The sequence below is a fragment of the Rhipicephalus microplus genome, chromosome 4 (assembly GCF_043290135.1).
Source record: "Rhipicephalus microplus isolate Deutch F79 chromosome 4, USDA_Rmic, whole genome shotgun sequence".
Lineage (NCBI taxonomy): Eukaryota > Metazoa > Arthropoda > Arachnida > Ixodida > Ixodidae > Rhipicephalus > Rhipicephalus microplus.
In genome coordinates, this window is record NC_134703.1 from 137395002 (window position 1) to 137414129 (window position 19128).

A 19128-nucleotide genomic window follows, 5' to 3' on the forward strand; every position below is an offset into this window, starting at 1 on the left:
AGTTGACAGACAAACGGCTTTGTAGATGCTTATATCTTTTTAATATTTGTCATATATGTACGTGTTCGTGTTTTAAGTACCAGAGTTTCCACGAGGCAAAAGTTCTGCTGAAATACTCCTCTGCTTTATTAAGACTATTCGGAAAATGGATCTGCCGCTGAATCGGTACCGCACTCCCTTGCGCACGCTAGAGGTGGCGAGAAAGTGTCAGAAAACCTGGGGCAGAGAGGTCTCTAGTTGTCAGGGCGGATTCTCCCCAGCGCGCATCTGTTCGGCGGGCGGCACCTAGGAAGGGAACGCGCTGGGGAAAAAAAGCTCCGCGCCAGCGATGTGGCAATCGCGCGGCGCCGCTCGTCCTTCGCTGTTAGGGCGTCGCTGGGCACTTGGGGGCGCCGCGGCGGAGCAGCAGCAGAAGCAGCCGGCGGCAGCAGCCAGGGCGTCACGTGATCGCGTACGTTCCGCTGGTTATCGGCTGGCGAGTCAGTCGCGTATAGTCAAGTCAGCTGTGCGGCGGCCGTTGTAATGCCCGTGATGGTGCGGCAAGAGCTGAACTTGATCATCGCTCACAGTCCGGAAGGCGGCAAGGGGGGCGGCGATGGTGGCTCAGTCAACGGCGCCAGCAAACCACGCAGCGGAGGCGCCGCGGCAGCGCGCTCGACGGGCTCGGCGCCCGCCGCGGCCGGATCCACTCCGCCGCCAGCGGCGGCTGCTGCTCCCGCGACCACCAATACGCCTTCGGGTCGCACACCGAATTGCGCCCGTTGCAAGAACCACAACAAAATGGTGCTGCTGCGGGGCCACAAGCGCTTCTGCCCGTACGTGGACTGCGTCTGCGACCGGTGCAAGCTGATCGCCAAGCGACAGGTGGTCATGGCCAAGCAAGTGGCACTGCGCCGGGCCCAGGCGCTCGACGAGGCCATGGGACGCACCGTCATCGAGGAAGTCGACCCCGAGGAGCTCAAACTGGCCGCCGAGAATGGAAGCATGCCACCCGGTAAAGAATCTCAATGCTCTCCTCCGCTCGGCGCAGAACAGGAGGTCCCACGCCGTAGTCGCGTGCGCCGTCCTCCTAGGGAATTCCCGAACGGGCCGCCTCGCGCGACACTGTTCACTCGATGTCCACTGCTCTCACGATTACCGAAACTTCAAAAATTACATCATGTCTGGTGCACTTCAATGTTCACTTGGTCTAATGCACTGTCTGATGTATTATATCTGCGCTTTATTTCAACACCGACGCGGTTTAAAGCCCGCTGCGATCTTCTCCGTGTATCGACCCGCGCGCCGATCTCCGCGATCTCCGTTCATACGCGAGCTCTCGGGGCTCGTTAACTTGTAACTTGATGGAACTGTCTGAACGGCGCCGCTTGCGACATCGCTTCGAAAGAGCTTCGAGCGCCCAGCGCTCGAAGGTCTTTCGAAGTCGAGCTAACCCGCGCTGTTGCTACGTTCGCACATCCTTTGGCGATGTCGTCGTAGAACTCTGGGATTAGGGAATATTCGTGGGATTTAATGCAATTGAATTTAAGCCACGATCCGTGTATAAACATTAAAGCAGTCATGACTGTACTTCTCTTTTTAGTGCTTAGGGAGCATACTTTTATTATTCAGTTACGACTTCAATATAGTTTGGCTTTCAAAAGTATCTGAAGCACGGCGTTTAATGAAGACCAGAGCGTTTATGTTTTAAAATATCTTGTTCAGGCAGAAACGTGTAAGCGCGGGTGCACTACTTTGCAAAAAAGCCGAGGATGGACGAGACCACGTGCTCTTACAAAGAAAGACACGTGATACGTATTCGGTGTCTACAAAAAAAAAAAAGGAATTAAACTGCTTGAAGGTTTGTTGAACTACGCTTTCTGATTATAACTCATAATTTTTTTTTCTCGGCGAATGAATATCAGGCGAGTATGTGAGTGCGCAGAGGAGCAATGACTCGCATACAAAACGATCATAACAAGTTAATGTGAATGATAGTTTATGCGTCATTGCATTTCTGAAGTTCTTCGACAGCTGTTCCAAGAATTAGTTCTGCCGTATATATCGCGCGCAGGGTATAGTATTGGAATGTTTCGCGATACACTCAACAGGAAAACATTTTGAACAGGGTGTGTGGAGTTTCTGCGAGCAAAAGAAAATGCGTCGTCGGTCAGGCTCTAGAACTCCAGCTAAAATGTCAAGTACTTTTTTTCAGTACGCCAATATCGCGCCGGTTTAAAGTATAAGGTATGTTACAAAATCAGCGCGAAAAAGTAATACAGTCTTAGTTTGCAAGTCATTCAGGACAGTCAGCCTGCTCTAAAGGTTCGCGTTGAAATATCTAGAGTATGCTTTAACGTTTATGCGAACTATTTCCCTAGAAGGAATTAAGCTCTATCTTGATCTGCCCTATAGATGCTTACTTTTCTGTTTGGTTGGCGCATATTATTGGGTGTAAAAAGCTACCCGCATTTTCTGGTGTATAATATAACCAAAAATGAAACCAGGCTTAAGAATTCTGATGATTACCCCCAAATGTTTTTTGGTGTGATGTGTACTTGTGATACGAGCAGCTTTGCGAACGATAACAGCAATGCTGTAAGCATGGGCTTACCGCTACGCGGCCCATACGTGATGCGAACGCTACAACAAGGTTGTAGCGTTCGCATCAGGTAATTAGTTATGTCTGAGGAAGATGAATACGCGTTTGCAACTTCGATGCGTCGCAATGGCTCATCTTGAACGTTGACTTCGGCATCGATGCTGATTACCGCATCTCCGCTGTGGCTATTTCAAAACTTCAAACAGAGTCGTTGAAGGACTGCGCGGTTTTGTGGTAGAAAAAACTATCCAGCTTTAGGCCTGACCAATGTTATGCAATGCCAGAGGGCGTTTATAATAGAACGTTCCAAATTGTAAGCTATGATGTTGGACACGCAATGAAGCAGGAAGACTTTGTCGCCCAGAAGATATAGTAGTGTGGTAGTATGTCCCACTATATGCGGCGATTGGTCAATGTTCTTCATCTGCGCCTGTTGAATAATTTATATGAAATGGCGAGTCAACGAAAAATCTTCACATGGCGCTGCTTGGTCGCTTACTATGCAACTTTTCTTGTGTTATTTAGTCACGCTAGAATAAACTACCTAACATTCAAAACGTTTTATCGGAAAAAAATAAAACTGTTTAAAAGTTCAAATACTTAATTTAGCGGATTTCGTTGATGCAAAATTCCAATTTTCACTCAGGTGTGCTTCAAGAGAATTTTTGTTTTCATAAAAGAGTAGCAGTGTAAAGGACACTACGTCGTGTCTGCCTGTGTGTATTATTAATTGTTTTATTGCACGAAAACTTCATCTGAGATCCTATATATCTGCATAAGTCTAACTTAATACAACTGCAGGATTCTCATATTTCTGTGTCGCCAAACTTTGTAGCTACACATTTCCGTATCATATCACACCACCTAATCCTAGATCGTAGTCAACCGTGTTCGTAGGGCAAGTTCCAATGCACACCGCCTTTTATTTCTTTTATGCATTACAATGCCACCTGAAATTCGAAGCCTCCCTAATTTTAAACTATATTACTAGGCTCCTCAGTGATGGTTACACTTAATCGAGTTCTTCTCATCCCCATTAACGATGAACAACGCATGGAGGTCACTAAAGCGCTTGTACTGAGTGTGAACTGCTAAACTACGTGCTATGAATGGTTTATTCTGGTTAACTTCACCAGTCCAGTTTGCGAGCATATAAACAAAAAGAGTGTCTAGGGACTCATTGAATATGCCGTATCTGCCGGGTACCCATCAAGTATAAATATATTGCAGCGACAGTGCACACAAAAATCATACATATTTTCTACAATGCCTGCGTAAAAAAATGTTAATGCTATATTTGAGGTAAGATTATGTGAATCTGGGTAATAAGTTGCTAGCGATGTAATAGTCAGTTTTATTAGGCGACGCGAAGCTTGTTCGAAAAACCAGTCATTTACTTCTAATTGCGTAAGCTTTCTGTTCACTTCACTTCACTTCACTTTATTTCCTTAAAGACCCCCGAGGGGTATTACATAAGGGGTGGGTTAACAAATAAGTTCTGTTATTTCTTTTTATTGACACGGGTTTTCATTGCCATTGTGGCTTTCGGTGTGCGCCTTGTGTGCCTCTAGAACCTCCTTGTCATTGTTCTTTGAGCAAATCTGGCGGTAAATTTCGGGTTCCGCTGAAGACCCACCTCCGCTAAAAAGTTATCTGTGCGCGTCTGGCAACATGCCTGGCACGCTACACCAGACATAGATACACAATTCACAGTGTGAAACATTTTCATGAGGTATGGCAAAAGGAGACCCGTATGTCTTGTGATGAGGCCTTCACCTCGGACTTGCATGTCTGACAGCAGGAGCAAAACCAGTGAAAACATTTCAATTACAGAAATAATAATTTCGTTGCTCATTGCAGATGATGAAAGTAAGAATTAAAATAAAAAGAAACACTTCGACATGAATATAAAGGGAGAAGTTTGATAGCGTGTGCATTTGAAGCACGTACAACATGAAGCGGAAGACTACTCATCATGTTTGGAAGAAACATATTTGGGCTTGCTTGCTTGCTCATATTCTCGAAGTGGACCTTCAAGCGTTGTTGTCTTTATTTGCTTCATGGCCGCTTTTTTTTTACGAAATGTTTAGCGTGCATACTCCGACACGCGTGGAGTCGCACGGACAGCACATTTTTCTTTGGCAATCTCGGTAGCTATGCAATGTCTTTTCTGAACTTGCATTGCTACCAGACTATAGTTGAACTTTCCGTCCTTCATGAATGCCATCAATGGTACAGCGAAAAATTCGGGAGTAACTGCTAAGAAGAGAGCAGTGTGGGTTTCGTACGCGAGTAACGTGCATTTGCTTAATGCAAATTGAAATCTAAAATGTGGCGTGCCAAAAGAACGCCGAGTGCATGGAGTTAGTTCAGGATCTAGCTTTCAAAGGCTGGGCCGAAAAAGCGCCGACATCTTGGTACATGTCATTGTTGCCAAAGCAATTACTTACAGAGATGCCTCAAATGAGCGGTATATAACGCTAACTATATTCGCAACATATGCATGTGGGAGGTAGTGGCCAGATACTGCACCAGGGTGGCCAATCCTTCTCTGGTGAGGGAGTGCGTTCCCGGCGGTGGTTACCGGTGAGGCCGCACCCCAGGCCTCTTAATCCAAAACCATCACCACGCGGATTTTTTTTTTATCCGGTTGGGAACTGCGCGGCACTGGGATTTGAACCACGGACCTTTTGCATGCGAGGCGGATGCTCTAACCACTACGCCATCGCTGACAGAAGGTTAGCTAGGCAGATGAGATTAAGAAGTTTGCGGGTATAAATTGGCAGCAGCAAGCACAGCACCGGGTTAACTGGCGTAACATGGGAGAGGCCTTTGTCCTGCAGTGGATGTAGTCAGGCTGATGATGATGATGATGATATCCGCAACATTACACGTTTCCAGGCATTAACGTATTAGGAACCAGCGGCTATGGCTAGATGTCTAACAGGAATATTTTTTTGCCACAATGCAATGACCATGCACGCAAATTTTGGTGCGCCGAAAGGAGAATTTGTGGAAGGATTTTCTACATAGCGCCACCATGCGTTTGCGATATTGGTCGACGCTGCCCGATCCTCCCTACGTGGCATGCCTGATTGCACGCCATGTGGATCGCATTGCCTCGTGGTCAGCGTTTTTTGTTGACTCAAACAAATACCTTGAGTTATGTGACATCCATTTTAAATGCGAAGAAAGATTAGTGTTGCGCCTCTCATTATACATTCACGCTAAGTTAAGCTTTTATTGAAGCTTTCAGGCAACTTCTCACTCACGTTCGCCTGAGCATGCTCGAATCGCTTTGATATTTTTTCTGGTTTATGGCTTTCTCCTCTGGTTACGAATGCAGGTGCCCGCATAATGCTTCATCATTGCGATTCGAGCCACCAATGCTTGCACTGGTGGTTTCGAGCTCCGACTCCGTCAAGTGGCCACTTGACAGATAACAGCTTATTTGCTATGAATTATTATTATCAATCGAAATATTGTTTGTAGTAGTAGTAGTAGTAGTAGTAGTAATAGCAGTGGTAGTAATGGTATTGCGTGACTGCGAAAAGCCATGCCCGAACTGTACGGAACTTTAACAGTTATCGTTCATGCCAGCTTAACAGAAGAATACACAAGCGCGCACAACTATTCGGATAGTGCTATTTGGATTGTGCAATTTGAATTGTGCTATTTGGATTGTGCTATTTGGATTGTGCTATTTGGATTGTGCAATATTTGGAGTTGCACAACTATTTCGACTGTGCAACTATTTGGTGAGCAAGTCAACTGGTTTCGCGATGCGAGTTTCCGTATTCCGCGATAGATGGCGTCACAGTGCGTGCGGTGCATCCGTCAAGACTCTTTTCGTGGCCGCGTTCGCCGCGTATGCCTACTTCAGGCAATGCACCAGATCCATTTCGCATGGTGAACACAAGGAAGTACATCCACAGGCGTATGCAGGAATCCCCCCCCCCCCCCATCTTTTTCTATTTTTGGGGGGGAAGGGAGCAGGTTCATCGAAGCGCCCCCCCCCCCCCCATGCCCACCTGTGCGCAAGTATGTGATTCAACCTTCCGATGAAGAACTATTCAAGATTCAGAGCCATGCCAGGTATCGGAACTGCTCTTGAAGAAAACATCCTCATGAAATGTCAATTGTGGTTGCACTGCTGGCTATACAAATACAAATTTGAAAAAAAAACATTACACACACACCATATATATATATATATATATATATATATATATATATATATATATATATATATATATATATATATATGATACAGCCGTCTAAGTTGAGTCGTGAAGCAGTGTGCAAGGCTACCATCCTCGCGAGCACAAGTGCTACGTAACAGCTTATCACTCGGGGTGTTAGCTAATACCGATGTCGCTATTGGCATCGTTACGCTACTGCAAACAACTGTCTATATGAAACGTGTGCGTGTGTTGAACATATCTGTACAACATTTGTACATACAACATTTGTACATACCTCTATCGTCATTTCGTCCCGTTTAGTTCAATAAGGAATTCGGAACACAGTCATGTTCCCTCTGCATGCTTCGAACGCGTGCTTGGTTGACCTTCCAGCGTTTCCTTCATAGTCCTCCTGCTCCTTCATTTAAATTTTGCTTGCTGAAAAGTTAGAAGCTCGAGAAGCATTTGTGTCTTTTGCGTCAAGCAAGTTATGAGTTACACGAAAAGGTACAGAGATACAATGAATAGCAATCCCAACAGTTGTTAAGTGTTTATGCGGGTGGTAGCGTCGTATTGTAAGTATATTTAGGCGTTAATAGTACCGTTTGTAACAGTAGTTCAAAGATATGTAAGAATGTTTGCTCCGTCCTATTTGAACACGAAGTATGTTGTCCGCAGTGAATGTTGTCTGAAGTGTGCATCTGCGTGCGATTTATTTCACGGTAAATTAAAAAAGAACGTTGTAATGCAATGACAGCACGTGATATTGCAGTCGCGATCACTCTGTGGAAAAACGTAAATAGTGCTTCTCATTACTGTTTCAATGCCGTTGAAACAAAAGCAACTGTGCGGAGCGCGATCCCGCTCGCTCCATTTTAAACTAAGTGCTTCGCGAACACGTTTGCTTCCCTTCACATTCGAATATATGTATCTCTTCTGCAAGGATTCTTTTCCGTGTGCTTCATCCTTTCCTTCCTGTGGCTTTTTTTTTCTCATTACCGTTAAATAAATTGTCGATAACGATAACACATCGTCAAGCGTTCCTTTATGTATTCGTGCATTATCTTAACTATCACAGCTCTCACGTTTACTACATTATCCACGTTTTGCTACGCAATGTACTGAATGGTTTCTCATATAAGCATTAGGTTTTTCCTTTCGCTCAACGTTCAATTTTTATTTATTTATTTATTTATTTATTTATTTATTTATTTATTTATTTATTTATTTATTTATTTATTTATTACATACTGCAGACCCTTAGGTCCAAGTACGTGGGCAGTTACAAGATACATAGTTGAAACAATAAGTGGAAAAAAGATTGTTTGACGTGAGTGTTTCATACACTCATCGTGAACACAAGGAGCGACATAGAAAATTACTTCATAATAACGCATGTACTGGACAAAAGAGAAAAAAAACACCACAAATTTATACTTCATATGTTGTGTGATTAAAGTGAAAATAAAAACATATTAAATGCGAAACAATAAACACAAAAAGTTTCACTGTTCAAGCCAAGAAAGTAATGAATACATATGTATACAATAAGTACAGCACATACAAAAATTTCAATATATTGTGCGCGTGTCGCAGTTAAAGCTATATACCACGCATTGTGGCATTTCTGGTTTTCAGCCTTGTAAACGTCGTCTTTTTTTTTAGAACGGAACGATGTGTAAGAGAAATCAGTGTGTACTTATGGGCTAGTTGTTGAGTCATGATAGCTACCGAGGAACGGACAAAAAAAAACACTCACGCAGAGATGAAGTCGAGTCTTGTTTTGCCTGTTCCTGAATGTGTCTTTTCTGCTGGGTTTCATAAGCATGAATCAAGTTTACAAGATGTATATTTCGGGTATAGAATATGCCTCGTTCCTTCTACCAACATCGTCTTCGTAAATTTCAAATGTACGATTCTTCATACCAACACTTTCGGCATTCAAATTTACCACTCAAAAATGAAGGCTATGATGCTAGAACACGCTGTGCGACACATCTACAGGGAGCCGCCGCATGCGGAGTGAATAGTAGTCGCCCAACGCGTGGATGTTTGCCACCGCGGACGGGCCATAGTACTTCTTCGTATATGAGATAAATCGCGGCGGTTGCAGCTTCGCTATCACTACTCACATTGTTCGATATTGAGGCAATTGTTAACGTGAAGCTTCTTCTGCATTGATCATTCCGGGCAAATTTGGGTTCTCCTAGTATATTCACGAGCACACTATCCGAATTGGGCTTCGCAAAGTTGATCTTTACAACCTCGCCGAAATGATTTATCTTAAAGTACAAATTCAACTCAAAACGCTTCTGCTCAAAGTAATTTGGTCATACGCTGCGCTAACTATTATATACCCTAGTCAACGAGCTCCAACTGAAGGCGGATAACTATCTGAACTGTCAGATTGGCACGCCACAACAAAGATCAGAAGCCACATGTTTTCCCCGACTTCCGAGAAAGAAACCATTCTCGCAGGACATGCTAGGTGCACATGCGCTCGCTACAAAAAAGTATAGCGCTTCCATTTTCTTCGTTCTATCATTTGCAGTTAAGTAACAAAGAGCGTTGCGTTAGGATTTACCTTTGAATAGGTGTTAAAGAAGTAGGTGCAAAATATGCCACATGACTCATTATAAGTCCACGGGAGGAGGTGCATAAGAAAAAAAAAACGCAGGAACAAAGAGAGCAGCAGATTTAGGTATCTTCTACAGCCTGTTACTATAAAATTAACAAGTCGCACTGTGTACATAAAGGGCGCATCGATCATGCCGAGAATAAATTGAACGGTAGCTCTCTTTCTCCAGTCAGCGCGTCGCAAGTGCGCTTGTGAAGACGTCAGCGATTCTGGGTATGCCGTTGCTACCGTCTTTGTCGCTGCGGGAGGAGTTTAAATGTCGGAGATGGTATTCTTAACGTCGGCCTAGAGCAAATATGATTACTCGGGGAAGGTGATGTCCCTGTATGCAATTTCTGAAAGGCACTCGCACGGGCGTCAAAGAAAAATTCTCCTACTTTTGATTAGCATAACGTTATTAACCCCGTGCTTTTATAAAGACTACGCCGACCTTTCCATCCTGAAAGTTCGGTCGCTTACCGCTTGGATAGCGGCGGGGCTTCGTTATTAAATTTCATCATCTCTTGTTACTTCGTTTATTTCTCGAGGGATTGATGGAGGATTGAAATTAACAACGACGCATCGAAAAGCCAGTCAACTTAATTTGTCGATGCCACCAACGCCCCAGGCTTTGGTAGAAAAAAGAAAACATTTATGGCGAACAAGAAAGAAGATTTGAAGTTGCGCCGCACAAGCAAATGAGAAAATAAATGAACGGAGATGCTACCTCAACACATATATATACCGCTGCCCAAGGAAGCACACAGGACATATATATATATATATATATATATATATATATATATATATATATATATATATATATATATATATATATATATATATATATATATATATATATATATATATATATATATATATATATGTGTGTGTGTGTGTGTGTGTGTGTGTGTGTGTGTGTGTGTGTGTGTGTGTGTGTGTGTGTAGTGCGTGTGTGTTTGTGTATGTGTGCACTTGTTCTGAGCATTGTTACCCATGTTTTATGCCTGTGTTGACCGCTCCACTAGGCGACGTGTGACTGTGGGTGGCCAACAGAGGTGGCCTCTGTATGGTGCTCCGCGCTTGACGCCTTTTCAACAAGCAGGAAAGGCGCAGCACTCTCTTCAATTTTCGCTGAAGATGTTCCTTCCACATTGCGATACACAGTGAAAGGTTTAGTCTTTTGTGAGCGAGCTGCAGGAATCATATGATGAATACAGAGAAACGAAGCTCCTGCATGTTGAACGGAATATACCAGCATTGTTTTCCAGTTGCGCGACATCATTCTTCCGAGAATATGCGCTGAAGTATTTTCGCGATGCCGCTTCCCTCGCGTCCATCTCGCGAAAGAAAGACCCACGCGCTGTAACCGCGTTTGGCCAGTGACTCATTTTACGTTAGGCATATGTTGCGCGCTTTATTTCTATCCGAAAAAGATCGCGCTGTGGATAACAGCTTGTGACACTTTGTTAAAACGCGCTGGAAACAATCGTACCGCAGGTTTGCCGTCTGGGGAAAAATGAAATGAGAACAAATAAAAAAAATAACAATTGCTTGAAGCACATTCGCCCTGCTACAAGGTCACAATGAAAACCTTACTATAAAGGACAGAACAAAAGACTTGCGATGCGCTCCACAAAACACTGGCAGTGTAAGTTATTTTGCATGCAGCTGTTTCAGACAGAGAGTGCGAAAAGTGATTGTGGACATGTGCGGCCAAGGTCGCTGAGCCGCTGGGAGCCAGCCGTTCATGCCAATTCACGGTCACGGTGATACGCGTGTGACTATATATTAGAATGAAATAGTGAACAAATATGCTGGCGTGGTGGCCTTTGCAGTGTACATAAACAAAGAGCTTCAGCGCCGTCTTCTTGGTACGAGGAGAAGCATTCGCTTTTTTTTGCAATGCTCACAACTCTCAGCTTTTACCAGTCCTTGCTGCTAGGAAGAATCCGGACGTTTATCGCGTTGAGTCCATTAGCTTTTATGTGTTACGAAAGATCGAGCGTCTGCATTCCATAGAAGGCTTGAAGAGAGGGTCTTACTTTATTGTTTTTGATACCATCGCGATACAAAGTTTCATATGAAAGGGCAGTAGTTTCCGGAACCATACCTATGCACCTGAAATGTGTCAGCAGGGCTCGTATTATCGATGCAGTGTGTTTTGTTTGGTTGGCCTTCATCCGTTTACGTTTGAGGTGTTCTTCCGTTCGGAGTGGATGGATGTGGTCAGCAAAGACAGCTGGCTGGATTATTTTTGTTTGTGTGTGTGTGTGTGTGTGTGTGTGTGTGTGTGTGTGTGTGTGTGTGTGTGTGTGTGTGTGTGTGTGTGTGTGTGCTTGTGGCATATCGTCATGATTTCACAGTGGTAATAATAATTATTAACTCGGCAGTAGCTGCTGAAGTTAAATTTAAGTGCCTCGGAATGGGAAACTATCTGCATTATGCAGTGTCAGCTAGAAGGTTCTGCATCGAAGTGGTTTGCTATCGACCTGCAGGCTTTGCTTCAGGCCGGAAAGAATGTTTCGACATAGACGCTTGTCTTCCTCAAAGCCAAAACTTTTCCGGCGTTTTCTATTTAAATTAAGGTCTTTATTTAAAATATGACGGCTTGCTTAATGATTTCTGTATTCTTCCAAACTACAGTGGAATCAGACATGCAGATAATAAGCGCGAATCTTACTTTATGGTTTTTCTTCGGCTCACATGCAAAACCACCCTTGTTCTTCTAATCTGGCGCACTTCAAAGAGCTCCAGGAGGCCTAAATTAGCCTGGAGTAACCTAGTGCGGCACGTCTCGCAATCATATCGGGGGCGCGACACGTGAAATTGCGCAACACAGTTTCCCTGTAGCCCTGCCATGGTGGTCTAGTGGCTAAATCACACGGCTGCGGACCCGCAGGTCGTGGGATCGAATCTAGGCTGCGGTGGCTGCATTTCTGATTTAGGCGAAAATGTTGTAGGCCCGTGTACTTAGATTTGGGCGCACGTTAAAGAACCCCAGGTTGTCGAAATTTACGGAGCCCTCCACTAAGGTGTCTCTCATAATCATACGGTGGTTTAGGGACGTTAAACCGCACAAATCAATCAATCAATCAATCAATCAGTTTCCCTGTAGATTTTATAAATACCCACCACAGCTTCCACATGATACGTAGATATTGCGATGACATCGCGCTGCGTGCGCACCGATGCGCGATAGATATCTTGCTCATCTCCACAAATGATGCCACAGACTCGCCCGACCGCGTCACAGCTGCGGCCTAAGGCTGATAACGGCGTCGCAACCTGCGTAGTCGCTGCGGCAACCGCGGGGTGACATCGCATACTCGCGCCGTGTTCTATTGTGCTGGAACTGCGCAATATATAAATAAATACATCTGTGTGCTCGTTATCACGCTGGGAGGTAGAGGTGCGAGGTAAAGAAAAAAAAGTGTCAAAAAGAAAAAGCGCTCGAGGCGCTCAGCGGCGTACGGGAGCAGCTTCTGCCCACTCGCCACCTCCTTGCTCCCGCTTGTATGTCACGTGCATCGGGACGGAAAGAGAGAGAAAGTACGTAAATGCGTGAGATAAATCTCTGTAACTCTGCACATACTTGATGGATTAGAAAAAAATGAAAAAATGGCCGCGTATCTGCATGTAATCTGCAAATGGCGTCGAAAGATGATAGTCTTGCGTGTGGAGAGAGTGAACAAAACATTTATTTGATGTTCTGTGCAAGAAAATCGGTGAAAGGTATTCCGGAGGCGCTGCGTTAGAGGGCCTCGGGCGTGCAGCGGAGGCGAACGAACGCATCAAGTCACGTCACACGTGAGACATAAGCGCCATCTGGCAGTTGTCTTAGAAAACAAAGCGCGTGGCTCTGAGACGGGTGTGCGCGCCCATCTCAGAGGTGATAAGGTGTAGAACGCAAGGCGACGGGTAGGTGCCACCACCGTTTCGTTTTAGCAAAGTGTTGGAAGCATTCGCCTTTCCGTACAAGCGTTGCATGGTCAGCGCAGCGTTATAAGCGCTACGGTCCTTAAAATTACTTATGTATGCCTTTTTTAGTAAGAGACGCTCATGCAGAATATATACGTGTTGTTATGGTGCCCCACACGTGCGCCATAATTGCTTTTTATTTGACAATTGCACAAGCATGAACGCTTAACCTTGAGCCACATAGGTGGGCGCTGCGGATGGGGTCGGCCGTTTCAAGTACCCGATGCCATTAAGAGCGGACAAACAGACAAATGTCCGACAGACCAAAATACAAAGACAGACAGACCAAAATTTTTGTGACGAAGGTCCACAAGAAAGACTATCGTCTTTAAAATTGTGGCAATATATTTGGGAGCCAACATCCTCTGATTCAGACGTCATTCTATCATTGCTCGTGCAAGCATTGAAGCTTCTTTTTTGTCATTTTTTGCTCAACAATCTTGAATTTGTCCAGTGCAAAACGTGCACCAATGGTAACGCGTTCTTTTTTTCTGGTTGTCAATATTTGTTTCTTTCTATACAAAATCATCCACACTTTCACGCCTTGCAGCTATCACAAAGCGTCACTTTTGTCGGAATAAAATAGATATACGTCTAGGCTAGACTATATTCACATTCTTTTTTATTCTTTGTACTTACCATGAAGGGAGAAGGCAACACCACTCTACTCTAACAATTATATGCTTGTCAGCACTCCTTCGTGTTACCTTTAAAAAATGAGTTCGTGCGATTTGTACTGTCGCCTCTGCCTGTCCGTGTGTGAACGTTTCTGTGAATCGCCTAAAACAGCGGTGAGAACGGTACTTGCGTTACCGTTGTTCGAATGAATTGCGCGCACTTGTTTGGCGCCCAACTTGGTTCTCTTCTTTTTTGGCAACTTCCCTTGAAACGTGTACGGGTGCATGCCGCATGAAAAATGCATGAGAGCCACTTCGCTGCTTTTCTGTCGGCTTCGAACAAACAGCTGCAGCGGTTTAGTAATCTCGTGTTTGCTGAGCGAGTTCCCTTTGCTCTCATACGTGCTGCAAAGGAGATTTTTGGAGTCGCCCAGTTTATCCCATTGCGCGACTAAGTGACAATGTTTTAGTCCAGCCGCGATACTGCTCCATGACTCTTTTTCTATAAACAATGTCGAAGAAGTGATATGACGGCAAATTCGGAGTGGCTGATGTATCCAAAATTGCGATAACATTTGCTTGCTTTGGTCCTCACTCCTGTGGAGCCTAGCGACATTTATCTAAAGGTAATGCTGAAAAAAAATTAAATTGTCTTTGCAGTATTGCCTGAGTAATAGTTTACTTACCCCTGCGGCATTTTTCGTTTTTTTTTGTTTTTCTTGCCGTGAAAACTAATGATTGATTGGTTGATTGATTGATATGTGGGGTTTAACGTCCCAAAACCACTATATGATTATGAGAGACGCCGTAGTGGAGGGCTCCGGAAATTTCGACCACCTGGGGTTCTTTAACGTGCACCCAAATCTGAGCACACGGGCCTACAACATTTCCGCCTCCATAAGAAATGCAGCCGCCGCAGCCGGGATTTGAACCCGCGACCTGCGGTTCAGCAGCCGAGTACCTTAGCCACTAGATTGCCGTGAAAACTACATCATCTATACCGTGTAATCTGTCTAAGCAAAGCCGCAGGATTTCGTTACTGAATGCCGCCCAGGTCTTAGCTGCATATGACATTTACTGCAACCAAAGTTGGAAAGCTGTTGCAATAGAACGCTATTTCTACAGCCCAGGCTCGGGTGCGGTCGCTATGGTAATATACGCTTAAAAATGCTGCAGTCTAATGGAAAAAAAAAAGCTTGCAATTCACATGGGAACTAAAGAAGAAAAATCTAAGATCCGGAAGCTCTAACACTCGTCCTTGTGTCTTGATTGAGACAGGGAATTCATTAGTTGGAAGAAAAAGCAAAAAGAAAAGAGTAAGAAAGGGAGAGGAAAAGAAAATTACAGAGTTGTATCGTATTTCTAGTACCTCTGGGGATATCACGGAACTCTACTAAACCATGCAAGCACATATTTGCTTTATTTACGTCAACACTATAGCTAACGTAACAGTTCGCCTACAGTAACAGCTGTACACATGGATGTCACCTTGAAAAGGAAGGTGGCGTCAAACGTCACACGCTCGTAAGGCAGGAATAGTTTGTCGCGTAGGCCCCGCGATGTATTTTAACTATAGCTACAGCGTTCAGTAAGGAAATGGTTGGAATAGCTTTGACGTCAGTACGCAATCACTTGAAGCTGGTTATCAGAAATCGCTTTAAAAAAGTTCTGTCTTGCGATAAGCCTGGGGAGGGTTACTAATAATTATCAGGGGACATTACTCATTTCAAACGGTGTGCGCGCGCTTCTCGCTCAGTGGACAGCACACATCAGATACGCAGGCGTTGTGAGTTATACCCTTACCTTCTTTTATTACCACGTTTCATGCACGCCCACAGCGTTGAAGCGGTGCCTCTTGTGAAATGTACAGGGATCCACTCGGTCGTCGGCTGCGGTGCATGCCTTTAAGTTCGCCTGCAAAGAAGAAAAAAAAATGTGCCACAAAATTCGTCACGTGATATGACATGTCACTTCAAACTGAGTCTTATCGCACGTCATTATCTTACATGCGTCAAGAACATGCATCTTTTTTTAATTTGGTACATTAAGAGCCGTGACGTGCCTTACTATAATGATTAGAGTGAAGAGCTTGAGATGCGTGCAAAACCTACGGTACAGGATGTGGGCGCCCGACGCTAATGAGAAACGCTACGTTATCTATAATCTAGACAGGAGCAGCTCGAATTTGTAACTCAGTTGCAAACGCCCTCCTGCATTCTTCGCTGGTGTGTCGGCTTCCCGTATACGCTAGACATCTCATATACGATTCGTTAAGGCGGGTGTCCCCAAGAAACAAGCAGTGCTCTTGTTCAGTCATAAGTAGGCCGCTCTTTGAAGGCTACGCGACGCCGAGCTCTCAAGTGTGGATTTCAGTGGAACAGTTCTGCGGTGTTTTGTTTTACTAGTATATTATGTAGTTGGAGTAACTGACAGCGTGCATTAAGAAAGGGCGTGGGCTTTAGTCAGCACGAACGGAGAAACGTGAGTTTATTAGTGTAGATCAGTGAGTGTGCGACGGTGTCCGGTTCCCTCCAAATAGCGTTAACGCATGAAATTCAAGAGAAACGCAACTCTACAAAAGAGCAGCTATAACGACATCATTCGGTACACTTTTTTAGTGGCGAACACTCAGCATCGTCATGCACTGCCCGTCGAAATAATTAGATTAACTATTCTGTGTAAACAGCGAACACTCTATTGTATTAGTTGATTTATTTTTCAATAATAATGCGCAAAGTTTTCAATTTTTCAAGGGTTTATGATGTGACGACTTTAGTTGTGAGCGGTCAATACTTTTTGTTCAACCTAAGCTTTAACAAATAGCCACAGTGAAGACAACACTCATTGCAATACGGAATGCCCGATTGCTCTGGAAACTGTAGAGGAAATTACTTCCATTCGTGCTTTTAATTTCTCGTAGAAAACTGTATAGGTTCATGCAAGTCCGGTAACAGGAATAGTTACTGTCTGTGAATGTTGTGTTGTGTATTTAGCTTGTTGCTGTAGTTTGCCGTTTTGTTTCCAGCTCTCTCGCACTTTGCGTCAAGGAAGCATTTATTACCGCAACTCTGAGCGGAGTGAAAGCGACCGCTTTGCACACATGCAGTAGCAAGCCAAACTGGAAAAAGTGACCACAGAGACAGTGCGCAAGAAGCGCTTTTAGCTCCGTCTCGACAGAAATAGGTAACAATACCTACGTTAAGTAAGTAACTCGTCTAATGATTACAATGGGAAATGAAATAAATTCTGCGTTAAATATTGTCCTTACTTTGTCCAATGCAGAAAGGGAAACTTTATCGTGTAGCTACGTCAAACAGGTGTATGTACTCAGGTTCAGCTGTTTATGTTTTTTTGTGTTTTATATTTGATGCAGCATGAAGTCTTCGGTACTACTATGAGAGACAGCGCAGTGTTTGTGCAGGTTATAGAAGCACAGTTTCTATGAATATTGAGCACATTGCCCCGTTCACATGCTTGTTTGCTTGTCATTACAGTGACTTCGTTGATTACGAACTGAGATTTCTGTACAGAACACCTTTTTGGTCTAGAGCTGTTTATTAAATGCGAAGCATTTTTTGCCGAACTTCGGTGACTTTGAGCGTATCTGTCTATCTAGCCGCCTATGACTTTTAAGCTCTCCTGGTCGTTTAGATAGTGGTATCGATACCAAAGTTGGTATGGCATAACATGACTGTGCACAGCACGCTGGGCGCAGCGTCGCTGTGCCCAGCGTGCGCGCGCGTCAACGCTACACTGGAGTATATTGGGCCCTTCATGATGCGCTAGCTCCACATATATTAAATTTGGTGTTACGTGACGTCAATGAATGACGAAATATACGACTGGTGCAAACATGATAATCCTGACACACGTGTCATGTAAAAACATGACAACGTACACGCCCATAGCGTGCTCGCGGCCGTTTCGCTAGCTCCACATATACCAAATTTGGTATCACGTGACGTGAATAGACGACGAAGGTGAACGACAGATATAAACATAATAATCATGGCACGGAAGTCATGTACCGCATCATTTGCCTCCGCCTCGTAAGGTTGTGCTGATCTCAAAGTGACATATTAACATTTCTTTTTCGTACTTCGCATATCATCGATTCCCGCTGTACGTGGGATCTGCCAAAAATTTTTTGAGGACGATAGTCTTTCTTAGCGTACTTCAACGCGGAAATTTTGGTCTCACTGTATAGTTGTCTGTTTGTCCGCCGTAAAGATACCGCAAAAGGCACCAAGCGATACTCCTAAAGGCCTACACCATCCGTAGCGCTCACCAATGTTGCTCAAGTTTCAGCCTTCAAACTCGTGCGATTGTCAATCAAAAAGCAATTATTTCGCATATCTGAGGCACCATAACAACACGTCAATATTTTGTATGTGTGTCTTTATACGAGAGAAGCACACATGAGAAATTCTAAGGACCACAGCGTTAGCGCTGACAATGCAACGCGAGGCTCATAAAGGCAAGTGTTTCCAACGCTTTGCTGAGACGACATGGTGGTGGCACCTGCCCGTCGCTTTGCGTTCTACACACTATCGCCTCCGAGACAGGCGCGCATCTTTCTCCGTGGGCGCGCACGCCTTTCTTCGTTTTCGAAAATAACTGCCAGATAGCGCTCGTGTCTAACGTGTCTCGATGCGCTCGTTCGCCTTCGCTGCACGAATCGGACTCTCTAACGCAGCGCTTCCAAAATCCGAATCACCGATTTTCTCGCGCAGAACGTCAAATAAACGTTTTGTTCACTCTCTTCACACGCAAGACTATCATCTTTCGACGACATTTGCAGTGAAACAAGCAGATACGGGGCCAATTTTTTTTAGAAAATGTTTTACGAATACAATTTTGATATTTTCAAAGTTCATTATTCATTTATAGTTCATTATTAGTTCATCATCAAGTTCATTATTAACTTCCTTCATTATAAACCTTCAAAGGCATCTAGACCAGTGGGCAGAGCATTCTATTGTTTCCGTTCCGCTTTCTAAATAACTGCCCGATATCTACTAAGACTGCCATTCATATGCTCTTCGGCTGTCGTTCTCGATACCCTCGAAAACTGCTTCTGGGATCTCATAACTTTCCTTCAGCTATTTATCGCTTGAAAATATGGAGCGTTTACAGGCAACGACGTTC

General features: G+C 44.3%; 1 protein-coding gene across 1 annotated transcript in view; it reads left to right on the forward strand.

Annotated features, from left to right (window-relative positions):
• Nucleotides 1–396: 396 nt before the first annotated feature.
• The window catches only part of LOC119172376 (uncharacterized), a 57764-nt gene continuing 39032 nt past the window's right edge, over nucleotides 397–19128 (forward strand). The window contains exon 1 of the mRNA XM_037423442.2: nucleotides 397–994. Within this exon, the coding sequence (XP_037279339.2) occupies nucleotides 523–994 (472 nt within the window). The 5' untranslated portion in view covers nucleotides 397–522. The remainder of the gene's footprint in view (nucleotides 995–19128) is intronic.